This window comes from Crocodylus siamensis, chromosome 3 (assembly GCF_052110815.1).
Source record: "Crocodylus siamensis isolate JL-2025a chromosome 3, ASM5211081v1, whole genome shotgun sequence".
In the NCBI taxonomy this organism is placed as follows: Eukaryota; Metazoa; Chordata; order Crocodylia; family Crocodylidae; genus Crocodylus; species Crocodylus siamensis.
In genome coordinates, this window is record NC_143397.1 from 238,803,549 (window position 1) to 238,827,569 (window position 24,021).

At 44.8% G+C, this 24,021-nt stretch overlaps 1 protein-coding gene across 1 annotated transcript in view; it reads right to left on the bottom strand.

Moving 5' to 3' along the window:
• Positions 1–23,097, bottom strand: part of LOC149869589 (uncharacterized) — a 74,846-nt gene extending 51,749 nt beyond the window's left edge. The window contains exon 1 of the mRNA XM_090037712.1: positions 22,966–23,097. Coding sequence (XP_089893838.1) covers positions 22,966–23,097 — 132 coding nt within the window. The remainder of the gene's footprint in view (positions 1–22,965) is intronic.
• Between the last annotated feature and the right edge of the window lie 924 nt (positions 23,098–24,021).

The following is a 24,021-nucleotide window of genomic DNA, read 5'->3' on the forward strand; positions in this document are numbered from 1 at the left end:
AAAGCCTGAGGCTGAGGGGATCTTTTATAGCCTACTCTGTCCTCTTGGAGGATGAAGAGCTGTATGCTTCCCGTGCAGATGTCTATCTGCCACAACAAAACGAGTCTCTGTCAAGACATGGTTTCCTTATAGCCAGCTCCTTGGAGTCTTACTATCTAAACGCAAATTAAAATACTCTATGGGAGTGAATGGAGAGCCATAAGGTTGAATGCAATTGGGAATCCATCTTGAGAGGTATCTAAGTGTCTCTTATTGAAGTGTATAGGAGAATTGAATGCCTCTGCAGGGCAAAGTAGAAGTTGCTTCTGGAGGTATGAGCTAAATACTAGCTTCCCACTGGAAGTATAGGAGAGCTGTGTCTACACAGGTGAACTGGGACAGCACCCTGATACTAGTCATCTACATCAGGACCTTCCCAATAGCTGAACATCAGTTGTCTAGTGGGAGAAATAATTTAGCCCTTAGTGTCTGATATTCTGAGGTTTAAACAAAAATTGCATTGATTTAAATGAAAAGTGGCATTCCATATTTCTGAAAATGAGTTCATTAAAGCACAATTTTACATTAGGTCAGGTTTTTTTTGCCACTGAATTCAGTGGGACGATATTGGGGAAACCTGGCATATGTCACAGCAGTGTCACAATAGTGGCAAGTAGGATGTTGCTACATGGGGGAACAAATTGGAGCAGACATGGGCAGATCAATATCTGAAGGATTATCATCTTGATTGGCACCATATATTTCCCCTAGCATAATCCAATATAAAAATCTCTAAATATATCACAGGCTGTGAAATTTCAATGTCACTCCTGTCTTCCTGTACATGCAAGGAGGGAACAGCATGCAAGATTATGCCAAAGGATCTGATTCTGCAATCACTGAAGTAAATGATAAATATCCCTTTAGCCTCAGTAAGGCTGGGAAGGATTTCATCCTGTCAAAACTGCTCAGTCAAACAGATATACGGTTCTCTTGATTTATTGGATTCACCAAAGTTGCAGTTACCTCTTGCACAAAGAAATAAAATTGTCCCGCAAAGTTTTAGAAATAAAAAAGAAATGGAGAGAGGGCATAGAATAAAATGCTGCTATTTTAGACAGTGCCAAAATGCAGTCTACAAATGTGAGGCATCAAAGGGAAAGCTGCCCATTGTTATAACTTAAAACAGAGATCAAGTCCTCTCAGAAATGTGTGCATATATACAGTAACTCTCTATTTCAAGCCCTTATGTATAGCAGCACTGAACTTTGAAGAAGGGAGCATGGTCAGGTAGAAAAATCTTGAAGGGGGTGACTCTCGGAGGACAGAAATGAGAGATCTGGTAGAAATTGGTGTTTTATTCGGAAAAAGAACCCTACCTTCTTCAGTCCTATATATACATATATATATAGTGAGAAACAAAGTGATATATACACACACCAAGAGTGTCAAGTAGCACTGCCTTGGAACAAAGCAGCCCTACAGGCCAGTTTGTAGCCCAGCTAATCATAGATTAGCAACTTGACTTTTATTAGCAAATCATGAACAAGATCCCAGCCTGGGGGTGCTGAGGCAAGTATTTAAGGTGCCTGGCTACAGGTCCAGAAGCTTGAATTCAAGCCTTGGCCTAGACTTATGCTGAAGATGCTCCTAGGTGTAAATGGATAGCCATTCATTTGGACTGGACAACACAGATGGCTGGATGTAATACTAGCAGCATTGCTCCCTTGTGTGCTATTAGCTTCAGAACTAGTTGTACCTTAACTGTGATCGACTGATGGGCTGCTAGATCTGGGCAAACGTTTGACCTTCTCAGGATGCCAGCTCTACAGTACTGATTTGGAGCGGGGGCTGTCAAAGCAGCTGTATGGTCCTACTTAAAAGAGGGGGTCAGGCTGGGTTTACAAGACTTTTCTGTGCTTATGATAACAAGTTCAGGTATGATTAGCTCCATCCTCCTGTTGGAATGAGGAATTACGTTGAGAAGTTCAACTCCACTTTGCACATACAATATTGATTCTGGAAAGAATGATTAGCTTATATCAACAAGACTTTTTAAAAACTCAATTACATACAATTACATATTGAGCACTTTAATCCCAAAGGACTTTAGAAAGCAATTTGACTTAAAGAAGCTAAAGGCAAAATTAATCTGTTGGCAATTTTATTTCTCTTTTCCTGTGTAGAAGTTTGCTGCCGACACTAGAAACGTCAAAACCAGAATAAGAACAAAAGGGCTGAGCCCCTAACATGCAAATTTAGACAAAGAATTTTTATCTATCATTATAAAAAATCTCAGCCTCCCAACATCTTCCAACATACTAGGTTGTATTTCTATGTATTGCAGTTTATAGTGATTTAAGTGACTTGTGTAAATATGAATAAAATATTAACACTTTAAAACTAAACTGTAACAGTAAGCCTTAAAACAACCTCACTTCTGTTATCTCCTAAAACTGAGGATCTAAATCTTTGTTTATATGACATGTTGGCACAGATGACATTAAAAGTATTGTAATTTGGCTGATGCCTCATGAAACGATTGGGCAGGCCCCTGCCTGACTCCTCAACATACTGCTCTTAGACTTTGAGTAGCCCTACTAAGGCTGAGCTTTGCCTCCAGTTACTACCCTGGATCCTGCCTCCTCTTGACTATATTTCCTCCATGCCCAGATCCTACCTATTTCCTCCATGTCCCAGCCTTGCCTGGCATCACCCTCCTCCTTCTCTCAGTCATGTGGCTCTGATGTAGATCAATGGTTCCTCACCTCAGCTTGGTTTTAAGAATTTGATTCCAATGTTTCAGTCGCTCTCTCTCTCTCAATTGCTGCAGGCCCTGATCAGATAGAGGAGAACAAAAGTAAAAAAGTAATTTTTCATATACCAAGTAAATTGCCCTCTATAATCTTGGGTGAGATTTAAAAACTGAGCTAAAGAGAAGAAATGTTTCTCAAAGGAGCACAAACACATGGGAAAACAGGCAAGAGACTGCATGTTGAGAATAAGACATTTAAAAAAAAATCTAAATGTAGGCTAATGTTTTTGGCTGGCTTTACCTAATTCTTTCACCTTCACCCTTCTGGAGGCAGAGGTTTGAATACCAAATGAGGGAAGATTTTCCCGTCATAATCGTCTTCTCTGGAATGCTTGGGGCTCTATTTTTGTGATCTCTTCCAAGCTTCTATTTTGGTTTTAATGGAGCCATGTGGAGCATGCATCTAATGGAATGGGACTAGACACTTCGGACAAACAGTACTGGATGCTCAAATTATTTTCTAATTTTTTTGCTCCTTTTACGTTGTTCTCCGGAGAGTTCACTTGACTGATATTAAAAGCACTGGAATCCAGATTCATCCCTTATGTATACTGGATCTTGACTTTTTTCCGCATTGAGAACAGAGCCTGTTTTTTGGGGGTCTTAATCTTGCTTTATGCAGCGATATTCACTTTCAACATTAACCCCGCAGTGGGAGTTAGCCGTAGAAACCAATGCCATACATGCAGATAATCCTATCTGTTTCTGGGAGACTGCCAAGTCTTTTCTGACAGGAGGCAAAATATATCCCTATACTTCTGCCAAGAAAAAGATGTTCACACGAGATCTATTTTAATGGAAGGAAACAATTAACTTGTTAGGGGAAGGGGGAATTTAAACAGGGGCAGTCAGGATCCATTTGCTATGGAGGAATGAATTTGATTTCTGTCTAGGGTCCTAACTCTCCCCAAATAATGTCGTTTTTGTGACCAACACTCATGTTGGCATGACTGTCCATCTTGGCTCAAATGAGGCCAAGGACTTCTGTAACAAAGATGCTGCAGATGAGGACTGAAGTCAGTGCTAGAAGTGTGCCAAGCATGAGCCTTAAAATTGTATGCCTCTTTATGACTGATATCTCTGAATCCCATCTTTGATTTAGAGTCATAGAGTCAATGGACTGGAAGGGACCGGTAAGATCATCGAGTCTGGTCCCCTGCCATAGGCAGGAGGTTAAAGAGCTTAAACTAGCTCTATAAGGTGCTCATCCAGCCTCCTCTTGAACACATCCAAGGATGGTGACTGTACCACCTGTGCTGGGAGTGTGTTCCATTTTTTATTTTATTTTATTTTTATTTTATTTTTGCTGATGACTGCCTACTGGAGACTGTTTTGGACATTATGAGCCATTGACCACTAGATGTTGGTGAGGAGAACAGATGGATCTACTCTTCTGTGACTGTGTTCATTGGAGACTTTCCTCCAGCAATGGGCATTGGCTTATCTTCTGGTACATACTATGTTCAGCATAGGTTTGAGGCTGCTGTGTAAGTATGGGTTGTACTACTAATTCCCAGCTCTGGATTTCCTTTTAATCAAGCCATTATAAATTACCATACCACAGGCAAATGGCAGTTTCATAGGGGTGGGAGATGACTGTTGAAAACTGGCTACATAGGACTGAGATGATGCCTGTGTGTGTAGGACAGCGTTCTGAGGAGTCTGCATGCAACTGTTTCAGTGAATATTGATGAGGCAGGTGCATATTTTGGGAATTGCCTGTTGCTGAGTGTTTTTGCAAACAATTCACCCTTATACCGGTTTCAAATGAGATCCCTCTTAAAAATTCTCTTTGCAACCTTTTTGGCATCATGATAGCAATTTGTTTTCCACTCCCACACAGTTTATAAATAAAATCCATCAGAGGGCTTGTTAACTAATTATCTGAAGTGGGAAAAATGGTGTCAAAATATGGTGGTTACATTATTTCTTGGTACATTCAAAATAACACAAGTGAAGAGCCTGAATCAGCTAGGGACTGATAGGCAGGGATCCTGGAGTACAAGGCCATATGTATTCCCCTGGCTGAAATATTTCTTTTTGAAGTGTTTCAAAATGCATTTTAATTGTTCCACCCTATATACCACCCTCTGTTTGCACCCTACATAAACCAGACTGAAGCCCAGTGAGACCTGGGTCTGCCAAGACTTTCAGGTTTCTGGCTGTGTAGCAATAACCCTGGGATCCCACCATGGCTATTTGCTGTGGGACCAAAAATCACAGGTCTTCCAGGATCTGCAGCTCTGGAGCAGCCCCGCCATGAGAGTTGCCTGGGACTAAGGTTGGTGGCTCCAGGACAGCTGAAATAGTGAGGCTGTGCCAGAGCTCTTGACCCTAAAAGCATGTCTCTGGACTTTTAACCTTTTACATAAGAAACTGGAAAGAAGGAATCAACTATTGTCCATTTAAGATGGATATTAAAAGAAGAATGATTATGTCTATATTTTTTTTCTTGCAAAAAATATACTTTTGGGGAAGAAAACTTATTAGGCTGTGTGTAGATGAAATGAGGGGGCATGTGTATACACCACTTTAAAGTGGGGTAAATGCTTTTGCACCACGTTAGTGGTGTGGTGTTTGCACACGTCGGCGGTATATTGTGCAGTAATTCCAGCCACTGTAGCAAATTTGGTGGCGTAATGCACCTTAAATGACTTGGGGCACATCAAACTAAAACTCCTCTGAGGAGTTATATTTTGCTGCCTTACAGCCACAGAGCAAAGCACTGGGCTCTGTGCAGCTCAGGGGCTCTGCAGGAAGCCCATGCAGGCAGCAGCAGCTCGGGAAGGCAGGCTCCTCAAGAAAAAAAAAGCGGCAAGCCTGATATCTTTTTTTTTTTTCCTCTGGAGCCTGCCTATCTGCCTGAGCTGCATGGGGGCCTGGTGCTTCCTTCTGCAGCTGGGGTGCCCCCTGGGACCACCTGAGCTGTGTACCTATGGGTGGGTGCCACCTAGGGGGTGGGCACCGCTGCCATGGAGGGAAGCACCAGCCCCAGGACCGCTCCACCCACCGGCAGCTTGCCCTTCCCTCTCCGCTGCTGGAGAAGCAGGTCAGTTCAGGTGTGCGCATGCCACAGGAGTTCAAAGGGCCCTAAATTGAAGCAGTGTTTTAATTTAGGCCCCCTGTTTCATCTACCCACGCCCTTAGAATTTAGGCACATAGGTATGTGGGTGCCTAATTCCTCTTGAGAAACTTATCCTTCTATTGAAGTTTCCACTCACTTACCATTTACTTTTGGGGGTAGGGCAGGGGTTTCCCAAATCTTATAACAGGACTGTCACTGTAATTTCTTCTTTTAAATATTTTAATTTTTCCCCTTTCAAAGTTCATTTTGGGCAAGATGGAGTTGCAATTACAGAAATGCTCTGCAGAAGTTTCCTTCACACTGGACACATCTACACATGCATTTGAATTCATGGTAGCCTATTTTACTGTGGATTAAAGCATTCTGTAAAAAAACATGCAAATACGCTAATGCACAGTATAATAGGCTACTGTGCATTAAGTGTCACTTAAAAAGCATGTGCTTTTGGTACTGTGCATAAGGGCAGCCTAATGCATATTTATTTAGTACCGCACTTTTGGGATACTAAATTTAACGTGCATTAGGGAAAGCACATTAATGCACATGTAGACATGCCCAGTGTTCGTTAGTCCATCAATCTGCTCCAAAGCAATCAAAAATGGTCATGGGACTCCTGTGGTAAGCAAGACAGCATCACAGAAAGCACTTCTAGAAGTGCAGGTTGCAGCAACTGAGCTGCACATGTGGTTGGGCAGAGAATAAAGGAAGGGGACTGTGATGCATTTTTTATGTTCCTTCTCCCTTTTCCAGCTTAGGTCTACAAAGTTCTGCTGGCTACATCATTTAAGGAGTGTCAGAATATCATACCCTCAGACAACAGCTATGCTAGCAAAAGTGTTCTTGTGGATGCACCTAGGGAGGAGGAATCCCCAGCACACCTACAGGTTGGGGGATGACCTCCTCAGCAGCTCAGCAGCTGAAAGGGATCTTGGAGTCATAGTTGACTTCAGGATGAACATGAGCTGGCAGTGTAATGAAGCCATCAACAAAGCCAATCGCACCTTATCGTGCATTAGCAAATGCAAGACCAACAGATTGAGGGAGGTGATGCTCCCCCTCTATGCAGCATTGGTCAGGCCACAGTTGCAGTACTGTGTCCAGTTTTGGGCGCTGCACTTCAAGAGGGATGCAGAGAATCTGGAGAGGGTCCAGAGGAGGGTCACTCGTCTGATTAGTGGCCTCCTTGAAAGACCCTATGAGGGGAGGTTGAAGGATCTGGATCTCTTCAGCCTTCACAAAAGACATCTGAGGGGAGACCTTGTAGCAGCCTATAAGTTTATCAGGGGAGGACAACAGAGAGTTGGAGATGTGTTATTTACCACGGCACCCCTAGGGGTAACTAGGAATAATGGGTGCAAATTGGTGGAGAGTAGATTCAGGTTAGACATTAGGAAGAAATTTTTCACGTAAGGGTGGCCAGAATCTGGAACGGGCTGCCAAGAGAGGTGGTACTCTCACCTAATTTGGAGGTCTTCAAGAGAAGGCTAGATAGGCACCTGGCTGGGGTCGTCTGACCTCGGTCCTCTTTCCTGCCTGAGACAGGGGGTTGGACATGATGATCCTTCAGGGTCCCTTCCGACTACAATCTATGAATCTGTATCTGATGACTTAAACCGGTTTATGTGTAACTTCTGTCCCTAGCACTGGGGAAGCATGAGGGAGGTCTGCCTCAGGTGAGTTATTTGCATGCTGCACTTGTGAGTCTATGACTAGGGCAAGGGCTCCAAGGCACTATGGGCATTTTTACACATGTAAGTGCCACAGCACCAGGCGCTTTGAAAAGCACCCAGCACTGTGACACATTCAATTGTATAAGTGGCAAAATGTGGGTTAGCACTGAGAAAATGGCAGTGGTGCGTGTGACAGGGTACCTGAAGCACCCTGCCACGGACAGAATCAGGATGGGTTAAAGAGGGAAACTTACCTCATGGAGCCAGAGGAGCCATGGCAAACCCCAACGTGATCTAGATGAGCAGAGAAGTCATCAAAGTCTACCACAGCAGACCCACCCACCAGAATCCAAGCATGGAGAAAAAAGATCGGTGAGGGAAAAGAACAAAGAGAAAGAAAGAAGTACTACACTGGCAAGCAAAGAAGGAACAGCTGGGTCAGGCAGGTAGCCAATAGGGAAGTGCCACCATGGACCCATCTGGAGAGAGGGAGATTTAAGGGATGCTGAGGGAGTGTCCCGAGAGAGGCAGAAGAAGAAGGAAAGCAGAGGAGAGAAGGAGAGAAGAGGAGAGAGCAAGCAAGTGAAGGTGAACAAGTAGAGAACCAAAGGGTAAGCTCTGACCCTGCTACTTACCAGAAGAGGTCCAGCCCAGAATTGGAACCGACGAAGAAGCTTGAGCGACCAGTGAGTCCGATTCTGAGGGGTGAAGGGAACCACTCCAGGGACCTAAAAGAAGAGGAAGGTGAAGGTGACCATACTGTCCCAGAGGTAGCTGTCTTGGGACCCATGAAGGGATGAATGGGGCAAGCAGCCACTTGGCAGGGACCTTAGTCAAGATACTTCAAGTAAAGGTAGAAACAAACCCGAGAGGCAATCAACAGTGCCTGGAATATCAGGTGTGGTGAGGGCAGCCGTAGACGTTTTGAGTCCATAACCATTCTCAGTTGCCTCCCAGTAGTGTGTAGGCATATCTTCCATAACATCTAAGGCGTGGCAGGAGATCTATTACAATGAGACGCTACTGTTCTGGGCAGCACAGGAAGCATGCTTTAATTCAAAAGCTTACTGCTGCTATTTTCTGCTCACTGATGCACATTTCGCTGCTTGTACAACTGCACGCAGTGCAACTCGGTTCGCCTCAGCTCACGTGAGGAGCAGGCTTGATTAATTGAGACTGCTCTGATGTGGAGGATCTCCTATGTATTGTGGGAAAAAAGGATGCGTATAAATGCCCTATGGCATTACAAGTAATAAATATACCTCTGTTTTGCTTTAGCATTCAGCTACAGCATTCAACATTGTTTTGTTTTTATGTCTGGAAAACATAAGTATTTTTTATGGTTATGCCTTTCCTCGTGCTTTCACTTAAAGGTGAAAACTTTGTTTCTTCTACAGAAATCCCCCCTCAAGATTTTATAAAGAACTGTGAATTTTCTGAAGGTATGCTAGATATCCAGGTTGTATTGGTCTAGAGGCAAAATGAATCAGAATTAATGGCAGAGGTGATATCTTTTATTAGATCAACTAGATATTTACCAAAAACCCCCTTTATTTTCAAGCTTTCGGGCATAGGCACCCTTCTCCAAGCATAGGAGAGTGTAAAGATTGTAAAAATTCTCCTAGGTTGAAATGAAAATTCATATTGAAGGTATGTTATGTATTTAAACCAGCTAGATAGCTTTATGCTGGAATATTTCTGTTTCCACTGAATGTAAATCTAAAGCAAGGTGAGTAACTGATATACTCAGTGGCTGAGTCAAAGGTGTTTAAAAAATGGCTTTAGGTTGACTAGAAATTGATCTTTTTTCTCCCCTACCAACTAGAAATTCTGATTCCCGTCTGATTGTGCAGTACAAATAGATTAGATACCCATTAACTGAGCACCTATACACTGAATGAGGCTTCAATTCTGTGAAAAGAGTAGCATGTGGGCATGTCATTGAAAATAGTATCAGAGTGCTTATGCATAGTGAACTCAAATTAATATGTCTGAGGCAAACTTGATTCTACAAGGTTTAATTTTGAATACTTTCTCTGCAAGATAAATAATAATATTTAAAATTGAATTTTGTGTAATATCTATTGTATTAAAAAGAATACAAGATAAAGTTATTTTTGCTTAATGTGACAATTAAATACAATGTTTGGTTCTTTAGTAAAGGATCAGATTGTGGGAGTAATTGGAACAAAATAGCCTGGAATAAATAACCTAGATAAGCTTTTGTGAAACATAAATCCTTTAAAAAAAAACAAACCAAGAAAATTAAAACAAAAAGAAAACCTGTGTCAAAATTCTAGTTTTAATTACTTTTTCCTGTCCCTCTAACTAGTTACTTTCTTTCCTTTTACTTCTATCTATAAAAAAGAGCTAGATAGAATCAAAACTTTGTATGAAAAGGAAGAGATTTCCTGTGGTTCCAATACACAAAAAGACAAAAGAACAAATTAATTATTTCATAGGTTTTAGAGAAAAGAGCATTTTGAGGTTCATTTGAGCCAGTGAAAGAACAGCCCAAAATGCTGTTCATATGGGGTACCTGTACATGTGCTGCAGGGCTGCTCCAAAGATAAAGCTTCATTTTCCCCAAGATGAACAGAGCAAAAAACTCTTGCCTTGGAATGGAGTAAATACGGTATTTACAAAAGGAGTGTTGGCCAGCTCCTCTGTTTGTGTATATCAGCATATGTTGGTGGAGGTCCTCAAGTTTAGACCAGCTGAGAAGCTAACTTGGTGTGAGTCTGAGAGGCTATTGCTGGGTATGCTTAACTGTACTGCTGAGGCATTGGGCAACTTCTGAAACCTCTGGGTGGCTTCACCCCTCATTAGTGTAAATTGAGTCATACAAAATTCACTCGTGGTCCATAGGCCTGCTGCCATAGCCATGGTCCCTGACGTCCCTTTAGTGCCAGGAACCATGCTCTGTTCCATTTAACAGGGGCTCTCAGTAGCTGGCGTGGTGGGTGCTCCCTTTGATGGGGTCCCAGAGCCAGGTACAGACTGAAAAGGTAGCATAACTTCAATGGTGTGGTGGCAGGAGCTTGGAAATACCTGAGGCTTTGGGGCAGATGGTGCTGGCCCAAGATCAGTGGGGAGGTGGGTCTGATGAGGGATAAACTCTGCCTCTGCAGTTTCGCAATTCAGGGCGAAACTCTGTCAAGAGGGAAATTAGCAGGGATCTCTTCCACACAAAGCCTCTGTCATGGAGGTCCCCCATATGTCTGTGTGGAGTGAAGAGGTCCTCAAATGCTTCAACTAAAAAATCATTAAAGCCCAAGGATTGGGCAAATTAATAGTTGTTTGTCTTCACAATAACTGATCTTACTCTGGGGAAAATACAAGGGTTCTGCTATTTATCTCCCTATTCATTACTGAACAATATACCAATCGTATTTCTTTACTTGTATCTAATTCCCTTTAGGGACCGGTTTGAACAGTGAACTGTCTTGTATTCAACAGGTTCCTAGAGCTATCTTGAGCCACCCTCCTGCCTTGAAGGGAAGTGAGAGCCAAAATCCATTAGAGTGCTGTCTGAGACTATTGTCAATGCTGGAACATGTCCCAGGTGAGTGTAATTTTTCTGCAGTACAATGAATAACATCTTGGGAACGCAACCAAACCCTGTCAGACAGTAACACAATTGACTCTTCTGGTTACAACATAATTAACTGCTATTTAAATCTCATAAAAGAGAGGAAAAAAGAAATGAAAAAAACATTCAAGTTTAAGACCATGCACCTTCTCTTTTACTACCTGTCTCAAGGGAAGCTAATCCATTAGAAATATGGTTCAAGATGCCAAAAGCAATAACATACAGACTTCCAGGGCTAGCCAAAGGGTGGTTAAAGTGCTTTCTCTGCAGATCACAGTCACTCATTAATTATAAGACCGGGCACTTTCCAAGCTGTGTGGTTGCTTTGCAACAGGGGCAAGACCCCAGTGATTAGATGCTTTACATTTTACTTCCTTTAACGTACCCTGTAGAAAGGAAAATTGAGATTTCAGTGCTTTGTTGTTTTTCTGAACCAAGAGTAGTAATTTAAATCTGTCAGAAATGGATGCAAAAATGATAAGCACAGAGAAACAGCTCAGAACACATAAATGAATAGCTCAATAGTTTGAATCAAGGATATGTTATGGGGTTATCTTCTAGCATTTTTTGAATGGCTAGAATAGGACTGCAGTCAAAATGCTTTCAACATAATTAAATCAATTGCATTTCATTTTTTTTCAGTAGGGATTGTTAGTAAAGGGTGATCTCTTTGGCATGCATACAAAAGAAAGAGCATGAAAATCTCCTTATAAAATATGCTTAGCTTAAAAAAATTCTGTAACATGATTCTTAAAATGCATTTAGATATAACAAAAATCAGTAAACAAGACAGCAAAGGACTAGTTTGCTGAGGCAAATATACATGTATTTTTTCAAGAAAAGAGCAAGCTATGAAATTAAAGTCTATTATTAATAGACTCTACTGAAAAACACAGGATGACTGTGGTTACTTTGAAAATAGATGGATTACTTTACATGCAGATGCAGTAGAAGCACATTATGCTTTAAACTTCAAAGCAATGCAATGAATGCAATTATATAATTCCTTCTGTTAGGAAACATAATAATTTTAAGGTAAACTTCTTTTGGGATATGTCTGAGATAAAGTGGTCAGGATTTATTTTCTAGAACAGTTTCTGTTCAGAATCTCTGCATTGTGAGATAGGGAAACCTTTCAACTAGTTAAGTAGCAATCTAAAGGACTTTTTCACTCATACTGTTAAGTCATGTTAAAACATCATAAGGAAAATCCTGGCTCCACTGAATTCACTGATGAAGTCCCACTGAGTTCAATTAGGCCGTGATGTCAACCTATTTTGGTTAACTGAAAAAATCCCAAGTGTTATGGTTTATGTGACGGTTGACTTCATGAAATACATTTATAATCTAGTCAGTGGTGCTCAACTTCCGGTCCATGAGGCCATGCTGCTAGGGTTCCCCTTAGGTACAGAAATTTAGCCATGGGGGAGTGGTAGCAGTATAAATTATTGCTCCCCTGCTGTCAGATTTACAGACCTGTGGGGAGCCCCATAGACCAGATGATAACTCTGAGCAGTAGATCGCCAGGGGACAGCCAGATCCAGTGTACAGGGTCTCACCTATGTGCCAATCTCATGGATTCAGCCCATGAACTGGCCCTGTGCCACTCATTTGGGCTGCAGGGCTGGAAGGTTGGGCACCACTGACCTAGGTTATTATTGGACTGGCCTGAAAACATCAGTCAATAAAGGGGATATATTTTGTTTCATGTTCCAGGCAGTACAGAAGTACTGTAAGTATGGCTGTGCAATGGGGGCAGCAGTCCTGGGCCCCAAGTGGAGTGTGGAAAGGGTGGAAGAAAATAGCAGTTACCACCACAGTTGCATGATGGCACTGGTAATACAGCAGTGGCTAGAAGTTGCCACTGTTCCCATGTGTCCTACTACTGTGAGTGCCTGGCTGCTTTGTTATACTTCTGTAGATCAGGGTTAGGCCCAGGCCCCTGAGATAAAGCCTCAGAGGCAACAAACACAGTAAACAGAATAAAGATCAATCACAAGAACCCTGTTAAATAAGTCTATACATCCTGGCTACATGTGTAGAATGCTGCTGCCTGCCATCTTCAACAGGAAACGGCGGGACCATGTTCTCCCCTCATCCTTAGACAAAGCTCAAACTGTCCTCTTTGTTTGAAAAACCATCCATAAGCTCACTCTACAGGACAACTCTCAGAGATATCAATGGAAAGATTCCCATCCACTTTGGCGGTTAAATTTGGAAACCACCCTTTTGTGGAAACTATCCTTTTGTGATCCCATGCCAAGTGTAAAAAGCGACATTACCTTAACTGTGGTTTGTTAAGTATGGAGTTGTAGCCTTAGCTCTGAATAGCAGACCTTTGAGGATTTAAGGCAAATCCTTAATATAATACTTTATTATGGAGACAAGTCATTGCTGTCTGGGAGTTCAAATAATGTGCAATGTATTATGCACAGAACTATGTAAATAAGTTGCAATCTACCATGTTCCTTTTGAATATGACAAACGTTTAAAATCCAAATATTTGTTTTAAAGGGCCTTTACAGCAGGCATCATGGATTTGTCTCCAGTGCCTGGTGCCCCTGGGGTCTGACCTGCCTGCCACGCTCTCTGGCCCCACTTCACCTCCAGGCTCTCTCGCCTGCCTTGCCTTTGTTCTTGTTAGTTTGTTGAGGTGGCAGTGCCTGGACACTGGGAGTAGTAATTCTGGTACTCCCCTTACTAGCTCTGGCCTCAAGCTACTAAGTCCACTTTTAGTCCTGGGAAATTCTGTGTTTCCCTCGGGATGCTTCTCCTTTAAGGCAACAGTCCCACAGACCTTCAGACACTTGTTGGGGCTTCAGCCATCCTGGCCTTGACTCCCTTTTCCTTTGGTTGAGTCCTCAGCCCTGTCTAGCTACTGTCTAGGACCTCAGCTCCCTGGCCTCAGCCCTGACTTGGCTACAGCCTCTCCTGGCCTCCATCTTCACTACAGCAGCCTCAGCTCTGGCCTATCTCCAGCTCTCAGTCCCTGACAGTGGGGAGTGCCTCCCAGGCACTCCATCTGTGGCCTCCTCCTCTCTTGTAGTCACAAGCTGGTCCTCCAGTAAAGCTCAAACATGAAAAGCAATGTAACCAGTCCTAACTCAAACACAAAACCCTCCGGGAATCTACTTGGCTCACCTCCTACTTAGGCCAGCTTACTTCCTCCCCTCCAGCCCAGTAGGTACCTCTCCTGGCCTGGCTGGTCTCCTTACTGCATCCAATTCCATTGTGAGCTCTGTGTTCTGTGACAGCTAGGGCCAGACTGCCCCCTCCATGGCCACAGGCTGGGCTTAGTTGCCCCAAAGCCAGCCTTCTTCCAGACAATTGACCCTGTTCCCTGCTCCCAGGGCCCAAGTGCTGTTGATTCAGTGATTAGTACCCTGTTCTTTTTCAGTCCCTGAGTCATTTTACCCAGGAAGCTCATACCTGCTGCCACTTTGTCCTCAGGTGCTTTGCAACCAGCCTTTGGCTACATTCCCTACTTCAGCATCAGGGGTTTTGATAAAATAGATCCCATATGCATATCATACACATCCTTCAAAGAGCAATACACATCCTCAGTGATCAGGATGGGGTCAGAGGAGGGGCAAAATGAGATGCTCTGGGTAAGAATGCAAGGGGGGTGTGGGGAAAGGGACTTGATAGTGGGGGTCTACTACAGACTGCCTCACCAGAGGGGGATGAGCTGGACTTGGAATTCTCAGGTCAGCTCACGGAGACAGTAAAGTCAATGAATGTGGTTGTCATGGGTGACCTAAATTACCCAGACATCTGCTGGGAGGAACAATCAGTGAGGTCCGACTGCTCACGTAGGTTCCTAGCTGGAATACAGGACCTCCACCTGTATTATGAGATGATTATAAGCTGCTTTATTCATCATGTTGGTTATCTTTATGCATTTTATCTTATTTGATGTAATCTCACTTACGTATGTTCAGTTATTGTTCCATCACTGCTGGGTTTTCATTTGTTGATTTGCTGTCCAACCTGTATTCATTCATTGAGTATTCCCTTGCCTGCTGCCCACAGGGCCCTGTTGAGGACAGGGACTGCACACTAACTGGAAGGCCAAAGAGGATCAAGGCCTATGCTAACATAGTGTTTTTGTCTGCCATATCTGGCTGAGATTGCCCGAGTTCAGGGTTAATAACAGTTATTGTTTTTGTAAACTTATATTTGTAAATATTTTATATGTGTGTGTATGTTTATAAGCAGGGATCTGGGTTTTCTGTTTCCCATAGAAAAACAGAGAAAACCATGGATTTCCCTATTTTGCAAAGAGCTCTAAGGCAGGCAGAGTTTCAGTCTGCAAGAGCTAATTGCTAAAGGGTGGGAAACTCCCAGCCCTGTTTGGAGGGAGAGGGGAAAGGGAAAAGGTGGGGCCTGAGGTGCTTGGTTACCCAAGGCTTGGCTCAGGCTCACCTTCCCTCCTGAAGCTTAAGGTAAGTGGGGCTTGCATGGGGCTGGGGGGTTGTGGGTCAAGGGTGAGGGGGCACCGGCAGGGCTGGGAGGGAAGCTGGCTGGGGGCTGAGCTGATTGGGAGAAAGTTGGCTGTGGGAAGCTGGCTGTGGACAGAGGGAATGGGGAGGTGTTAGGGAAAGAGATGTAGTGCCTGCCTGGCTGGTGGCACATGAACCACAAGTGGCACATGAACCAAGAGGGCTCTATGTGTGGCTTCCCTGAAGGGCTGATATAGTGTCACTCCAGGTCCATGCGCTGCTGGCTGGGCAGGCGCTCCTGAAGGAAGCTGACTGGGGGCTGAAGGAGTGGGGAGGTGTTGGGGAAAGCTGCCCATGGTGTGCCCGCCCAGCCAGCGGCATGTGAACCACGAGCAGTGCAGTATCCGCCTGAGCAGGCTCTGTGCCTTCATGTGCCTTCATGTGCAGCTGTCCTGAAAAGCCACTTTGGGTCCATGCGCCACTGGCTGGGTGGGCACTCCATGTGGGGCTTTTCCCAACACCCCCCTCCCTCCTCCCTCAGCCCCCAGCCAGCTTCCTGCAGGAGTGCCTGCCCAGCCAGTGGCGTATGGACCCAGAGCAGTGTGCTATTGGCTTTTCAGGGAAGCTGCATCATGCACTCACCCTGCCCCCACCAACCGCAAAGATCTGGGGGGCATGGGTCCCTCCTGCCCCCTGGGAGTCCACACTGCCACTGGGAGTCAGCCCCATCCCAGCCTGAGCCTGCAGCAGGCAGCAGCAGTAGGGGAGCCAGCTCCATACTCCTGCTGCAGCAGCCACTGCCTTCTGTTGGAGGCAGGGAGCTGCAGACCTGGGGCTCCAGCCCCATAGCCCTGGTAGGGTTGGGGCCAGGGGATGCGGGTGTGGGACACAGGGCACGAGCAGGGCTGTGGCGGGGAAGTGAGGGGCATGAGCAGGGCGGGGGCACTGTGGGGGAGTGAGGGGCACGAGCAGGTCTGGGGGGCTGTTTTGGGGGGAGTGAGGGGCATGAGCGGGGCCAGGGAAGGCTGGGGGGAGCCTTTAATTTTAATCACGGATTTGGGGGGTTCTATCAGAGAATTTGCAATTTTTTTATCAGGGAAAAAAAAATCTGTTTGTAAGTTTGATATAATATTGTACAATTAAACCTGTAAATAGTTAAGTATCACTGGGTGTCTGTGATTTCTGTTCTGCTCTGTAGGGAAAACAGGTGGGCTGGCCTGCAGCTAGGCAGTCACACTCCCACAGCATACATGCACCCACATGTATGAAGACAAATGAAGATATCCCTGCAATCGAAGAGAGGGGTACCAGCTGCGTACCCCTAGGTTACATGTTATTATGCATGTGAAATGGGGCAGTTAGCCCTGGGGAGGAGCTAGCCCTGGGTAGTGATCAGCTAGCAGTTAAAAGCCCAGCAAATGACCATAATGCTTTGTGTGACAGCAACTGGATGGACACTTCCTCAAAGTCTTTAAAAGTAAACTGCTGCCAGGGCAGAGTTTTCCAAAATAGATATTTGTTCAGAATCAGGCAAAAGGATGGATGAGAGAGGAACTCAGGCTGAACTGGTCAAAGGATGCATGGTTTAGGGTACCTGAGGCCCTGTTAAAACAAGTTGTTGCTTGTTTTTGATATAAAATTAACACAGCTAAGAAAATATTGCATGAACATATACCATCACAGCTTCAGCCACCAGATGTGTATATGAACCAGCTGTTTAAATATAAAAACTATTATTGCAAATGGCTTGTTAATAGCAAGAAACTGCTGATGACAACTGCCTGAATACAGCCTAGGCCTTTTCCTGTACTGTGTGAATGGACTATTATAAGGTTTTTTTGGAAAAGAGACAGTGATACATCCCTATGAAGCTTGGAGGAACAGATAATAATGTTGTATGGGAGATGTCAGGTGATTAAAGATGACATTCTTTCCTCAATTTGAAAGCATAATTAGGAGAGATTTATGCTGTTTACACTTACAATTCCACTGAAGAAAGTTAAACTTCTTAATATAAATACAATAGCTCTCCTAGGCACATAGATACAATTACAGGTATATAAGCCTCTTATTTGATTTATCTTTCTTAAATTAAGAGTTAGTAAGTGTAGGTATATCTTGAATTTGAGAATACCTTATATATGAAGGGATGTGGTATATGTCTGGTACTAGATTTCATAGACATTAGGGCTGGAAGGGACCTTGGAAGATCGAGTCCAGTCCCCTGCCCAAGGGGCAGGAAGTCAGCTGGGGTCATAGGATCCCAGCAAGATAAGCATCCAATTTGCTCTTGAAGGTGTTGATACTTCCTTAGAAACTGTTATAGCCTAGACCAGGGGTACTCAACCTCTGGCCCATTGGCCAAATGCAGCCTGTGGTGCTGACCTTCAGGGCTTTCCATGGGTTAGGAAATTTGGTAGCAGGGGATCAGTGGCAATTAATACAACTATTGTCTCCCACTGCCAAATTCCAAAACCCTGGGCCCTGGACCATGCTTCCTTCCCTCCACATGGCCAGGCTGGGGCTGGGCCATGCCTCCTTCCTCCTGTGGGGCCTAACCATTACCTCTCCCTTCCATGCAGCTGGATTGTGGCTTGGCACATCAACGCCATGGCTGGACTGGAGCCGAGCCACAACCTCTCCCCGCCCCGGGGCCACGTCATACCCCCTCTCCCTATGGGCTGGGTTGGGGCCAGGCTGCCCCACACCACCCTCTGCATGGCTGGAGGTGACCATTGGCTAGATCTGTCCCTAGGACAGACTGAGCACCTCCCATCTGGCCCACTAGGCAAAAAAGTTGAGCACCACTAGCCTAGACCAGTGGTTCTTAAATTTTCTGGACTCAAGGCAGCCCCCTATAACCTTTGTAACCTGGGTGGCATCCAATTTAAAAAATATATTTATAGATTACAGTGCTTTCTTCCTTTCTGAGATCTAGCAGTATGGATGGAAGATCATCCAGGGAGGGACAAGCTTGAGCCTGTCCTATCTGCTAAATTCATCTGCTTATCTTCTTATACCTCACCGTACCCTTCAAAAGATGTGGTGGCACCCCAGGGTGTCCTGTCACCCTGGTTGATAATCACTGGCCTAGACCAATAGAGACCAACCTTTTTTGGTCAACATGCCACAAAATAAGTCCTGCCCACTTCCAGACTGCCGTTTCAGTCCCCATTCTCAGTCTGATCTGCTGCTCTCCTCTCCTCCCTGCCTATTCTGCACTGTTCTCCCTGCTCTTTGCTGAATGTGAAACAAAATGACTGCATGTGCCACTTGTGGCATGTGTGCTGCAGGTTGGTCCCCTCTGCTCTAGATGTTTTTAAAACCTTTATTTACTCGATAGGCCATAATAGATTCTTTTAAGCCAACCCACAACTCAGTGGTATTTTGAAATAGATGCACAAAACTTACATTAAACTGAATTGTCTTAACCTTCAATGCTAAACATCACATAGTGGAATTAAGTTTCAGGGGCATATCATAAATCCTAGCTGGACTGTGTAACTGAAGCCATAGTTACTAATTCTGAATAGAAATTCCTGACATTCTGTCAGACTTTGACTTACAAGGGATTTCCCCAATTTTTTCTTTCCATTAGTTTGTCCCTCTAGGTCAGTGGTTCCCAATCTTTTTTTCCCTCGCGTCCCACTGCTGGGAGCGCAGTGCAGTGGTGGTGGCGGCAGTGGCCTGGGGTGCAGCTTGTTTTTTCTGTGCGGTGCTGCCGGCATTGCCCCCGTGACCCTCATTTGGGTTGTGATCCAGGGCTGGGAACTGCTGCTCTAGGTACTATAATAGGTTGTGTACTATTGGGCTCTCTGGCAGTGATTGGGCTATCTGTGGGTTGAATCCTGTATGTGGTTGATGTGTGGTCTCATATTCCCAGATCTGTCTCTGCACTGCCTAGATGGGACTCTGTACTGCCCTAGCCCTTCATGCCTGATCTAACATGGAGGCCTATGCTATCTGCCTGCAGGGCTCCCTGTGGTTCTGGAAATTTGGCAGTAGGGGAGTGGCAATTAACGCTGCCATCATTCCCCAGACTCAAAAGTTTTAGACCCATGGGGAGCCCTGCAGGATGAATGACATGACTCCATGGGCTGGATCCGGCTCAGGGGCTGGGGGATGAGCACCTCTGCTCATAGAATCATAGAAAATCAGGATTTGGAAGGGACCTCCAGTGGTCATCTAGTCCAACCCTCTGCTGAAAACCATCCCCAACTAGATTATCCCAGCTAAAGGAGGCTTTGTCTAGCCAGGTCTTAAAAACTGCTTCCAGTGTTTTACTTCCTTTCTGGTCCAGTGTTTTACTACCCTCCTAGTGAGGAAGTTCTTTCTAATATCTAATCTAAACTTCCCTTGCTGCAAGTCGAGACTGTTGCTCCTTGTTCTTAATGGCATTTCAAACAGGACACTCCAAAACTGAGGCCCCCAAAATCATTAGTTCTTTTTAGAAGTGTTGGCTTAAGGCATCTGCATAGGTTCTGACCCTGACCTGAAATGCACACACAAGCCTCTTAATTTTTCTAATGTTATTTACCTGCTTAGGTTAGTTAAACTTAAATGTTTGGAGCAGTGATTCTCAATCAGGGTGTTGCATCCTGTGGTGCCATGAGATCCTTTAAAGGCTGCTTGAGTGCTGCACAATATTAGTGCTGCTAGGTATGCAAACACCTACACATAATTTCCAAGATAAACCAGGAGGCTTAAAATAAGAATCCATGCTGTTCAATACATTCTGACCTGTTGTGGTCTTTATGAATTCTTTGCCACAAAAGAATTGCTCTATTGCTTTTTGTGGTCAAAAAATGAGTGAAGGTTAAGAGCTGGCATTTTCTGAGGATGCTTTGAGTCAAAAATGTTGAGAACCGCTGCTTCAGAGGATGGGAATGTAGCAATTAAATTGAAACCAATCAAGATTTTTTTTAAAGTTTACAATTCACTAGAATTAACCAAACCATAATAGATATGTTGCCTTCAAATCCTTTGTTCCAGTACCCAGTATCCTGTATTGCTAGTATGAATAGTAGTGGATAGGACAGCAAGGACTGAAAGAAGAAAATCTTTAGTCATGTGAACTGGATGATTTATGAACAACGTGTGGGGTAAGAATTTAGAGAATATAAATTATGCCTGTTCATCATGTTGACTTATTTTAATATTTCCCACATGTTTCTATGACAACTTTCATGGAATATATATTTTAATTTTAGTTGCACAGAGGAAGCTTGTCAGAACTGCACATTTCACTTGATTTTATGCCTGAATGCTGTGTCTAATGTAGGTTGTAAATCTTATTGGACAAACATATAAGAGGGTTTTCATCACAGTGGCTCTCGCGGCAATTCTGAAGTTTTTAATAAGCATAATTTAAATTGAAAAGGAACTTTTAAACCCCACTGTTCTGTATAGACATCAAAAGTGGGGATCAGTGAATCTTACACACACTAGCAGAAGCCTCCACAGTAAATATTGCTGAATATGTTAGGCAGTTAAACACATTGTTAAAATTTTTCAATCAATAAGCCTTGGAAAAATAACTTGTGGCCAATATTTCATTTCCTGTTTTCCCCACAGTAGGTACAGGATACATTCTAAATTTTCAGCTTTTCTCCCTTATGGAAAAAGCAGTTGGAAAAGTTCTTTATACTCCCATAAAAGCTCTTTCATGGGATATGAAAGCACATTAATTAGAACAAGATTTTCTTTAAAGAAATATCAAGATACAGGACTAAACGGAATTATTATTACCACCATCTTCTGAAATGAATTAAATAATGAGAGTTCCCCTCTTGCAAGCTGTTTTGCCACATAGCTATTAATCTGAGTGTGCATCTGAATCCAATGTAGTGAAACGCTAAAGCAGGTTATGTTGACAGGCTGTTTAGAGTAATTAGCCAATAGGCCAGGAAGTGGGGAGAATTGTTAACCTCACAACCCTACCTCTCAATCTCCAGAATTTAAAACTAAATAGACTATAATTGTCCCTGAAGAATAATAGATGCATATAGAAAATCGCTATCATTAATTTACTATTATAGACCACCATATCCAGAAAACTCGTGGTGACTTACAATAAAAGAGAAAAACTCATGACATAAGCAGCCGAACTGGCGTGTGGGGGCTGCTGACAGTGTCTCCGGAGAATGATGCAGGAGGCCTAAGAAGAGCTGAGGAGAGCTGACTCAGGGCGGGAGCAGAGAGACCACTCTGAGGAGCCGCAGAAGCCCTGGGAGCAGAGAGGGAGCAGTGGCCAGGGCTTGGGGCAGACAGCTAGTGCCCCGAGGCCCCATCGCAGGTGCTGGACGTGCCGGGTGTCGCGGAGGCTAGGGGTGGCAGTCGGTCCCCCACTCCACTGTAGAGAAGAAGCAGCAGCCAGGAGCACAGGTCGTGTCCTTATCCGGAGCAGGGAGCTGGTCCAGTGAGCTGAGGGAACCCCTCACCTTCCCCGGGGAAGCAGGACAGCAGCAGGCAAGGCACTGGGATCCTGAGGAGCAGCAGAGTGCCAGGACGAGGGTCCCTGGGAGCTCAGGGCGCAGGCCGATGCTTGAAGCAGGACTGGCAAGCCGCAAGGCATGTGGGGTGCCCAGCCAGTCATGTGGAGCAGGGGTTTAGAGCAATGACCCCTGGGAGCTGCCTGTGCTACTGACCCTCTGCCACTGACTGCCCCAGAGGGGACTCAGTCCTGTCCCTTATTCTGCAGCTGATTGTCATCAGATGGAGTCCCTGACCTTTGCGCTCAGGTCATGCTGATTGCTGCAGGAACCTATTTTGTTGCTTGCCTTTTTGGTTGCCATGGAGGGTCACCCTTCAGCCTCTTTGGGGAGTTGGGTGTTGATACAATTTGATTGCTGCTGACCAGAAGAGCGTAACCTGTTGCAGCCTGTCTCTTATTGGGAAGCCTGTTGGAGCTGCAGGGAGTGACCACCTTGCTTCCTTGTGGCAGCATCTCAGCAGTGGCTGAAAACTGCTGGTTACCCGACCTGTGGTTCTTGAGTCAAGGGTTGACTAATGCATTCTGGTTTGTTTTGTGACTCTGGTTATGCCACTTGTAAGCAACCTTTCCTATTATTCTTGTTTTGTAAATAAAGTGTAAATAGTTAAATCAGTTAAGTGTTAGACCCTCTTGGGACCCCGGGCTGCTCTGTGGGGAGCAGGGGCTGGCTGGAAAGTAAATTGGTGCTGGCCAGAAGCCCTGCCCCACTCTGACAACACCATCCCTGATATGGGGCAGGGGTGGCAACTATTGGGCCACCACCCAGGTTACATTAGGTATGGAATTTAAGTTCAAAGTCAATAGCTTTAGCTAAGTATGGCAATTGGGGGCGAATGCGGGTGCATATGCACCCCCTGAGATTGGCCGCTGCTGCCGCTGCCGCTGGCACCTGTGGGTGGTCGCTGCTCGCCACCCGCCCCTCACTGCCAACACTGCTGATGGCGTCTGTGGGCCGTTGCCGATCATCGCTGGCCACTGCCACCGCTGCCAGCGGCGCCTGCGGGTGGTTGCTTATCGGCATTTGCCACCCCCTGCACTGGTGACACTGCCACAGCCACCTGTGGAAGCTCCCCGCTTGCTGCCACCGCCGTTGCCTGAGGGCAGTCACTGTACCTGTCCAGCCTCGGGAGATGCACAGTGATCATGATGGTAATTTTCTGGTATTTACTAAGAAATTGGCTTTTTTCCTTGCAATATCCTCATCAGGAAAATCCTATTTCTAACTGTAGTCTAAGCAAAGAAGTGGAGCTTCCATTTCCTAATTTCATTCCTGCATTGGTTTACTTCTACTCCCACAAGGTGTCACACCCTGGATGCTATTAGACTACTTGTTTCATTGACCCTCACTTGGTATCAATCCAACATCTCCCTTACAGAAACTATGATGATATTTGATACGTGACCAACTAAGAACAGAATGATACTGAGAGGCCGCCTCTACACGAGACGCTGATTGCACAGTAGCTCATTACTACTGCACAGTAGCATTGTGGGGCATGAACCGTGATGCAATGCTACTGCACTGGATTAATGAGCTACTGTGCAGTAAGCATCACCATGAAGCTGTACGGAGATGCTATGCAGTAATGCTGGTTATTGCATCGTCATTTAGTACTTATTTAGTACTTGAGTATGCAAGGACTAAATGACTGTACAGTAACAACTGCACCATGAAAGCTGTGTGCCCCCAGAGGCTGGGGGGCCATGGCAACTGCTGCAGGCGTTGGCGGCGGTGTTGGGGGGGATGGTGAGCAGCAACCGGCCACAGGCCAGTGGTGCTTTTTGCAGGGGGTGCACCGCCAAGCTCAGGGGGTGCACATGCACTCGTGTGCAACCTATGCGTTGCTAATGAACTGCACAGTCAGTGTCTCATGCAGATGTGGCCAGAAAGCAGTGGAAATAATACAGTGATTTAATACAAGAGCTGTGGCTGCTTAGTTGCATT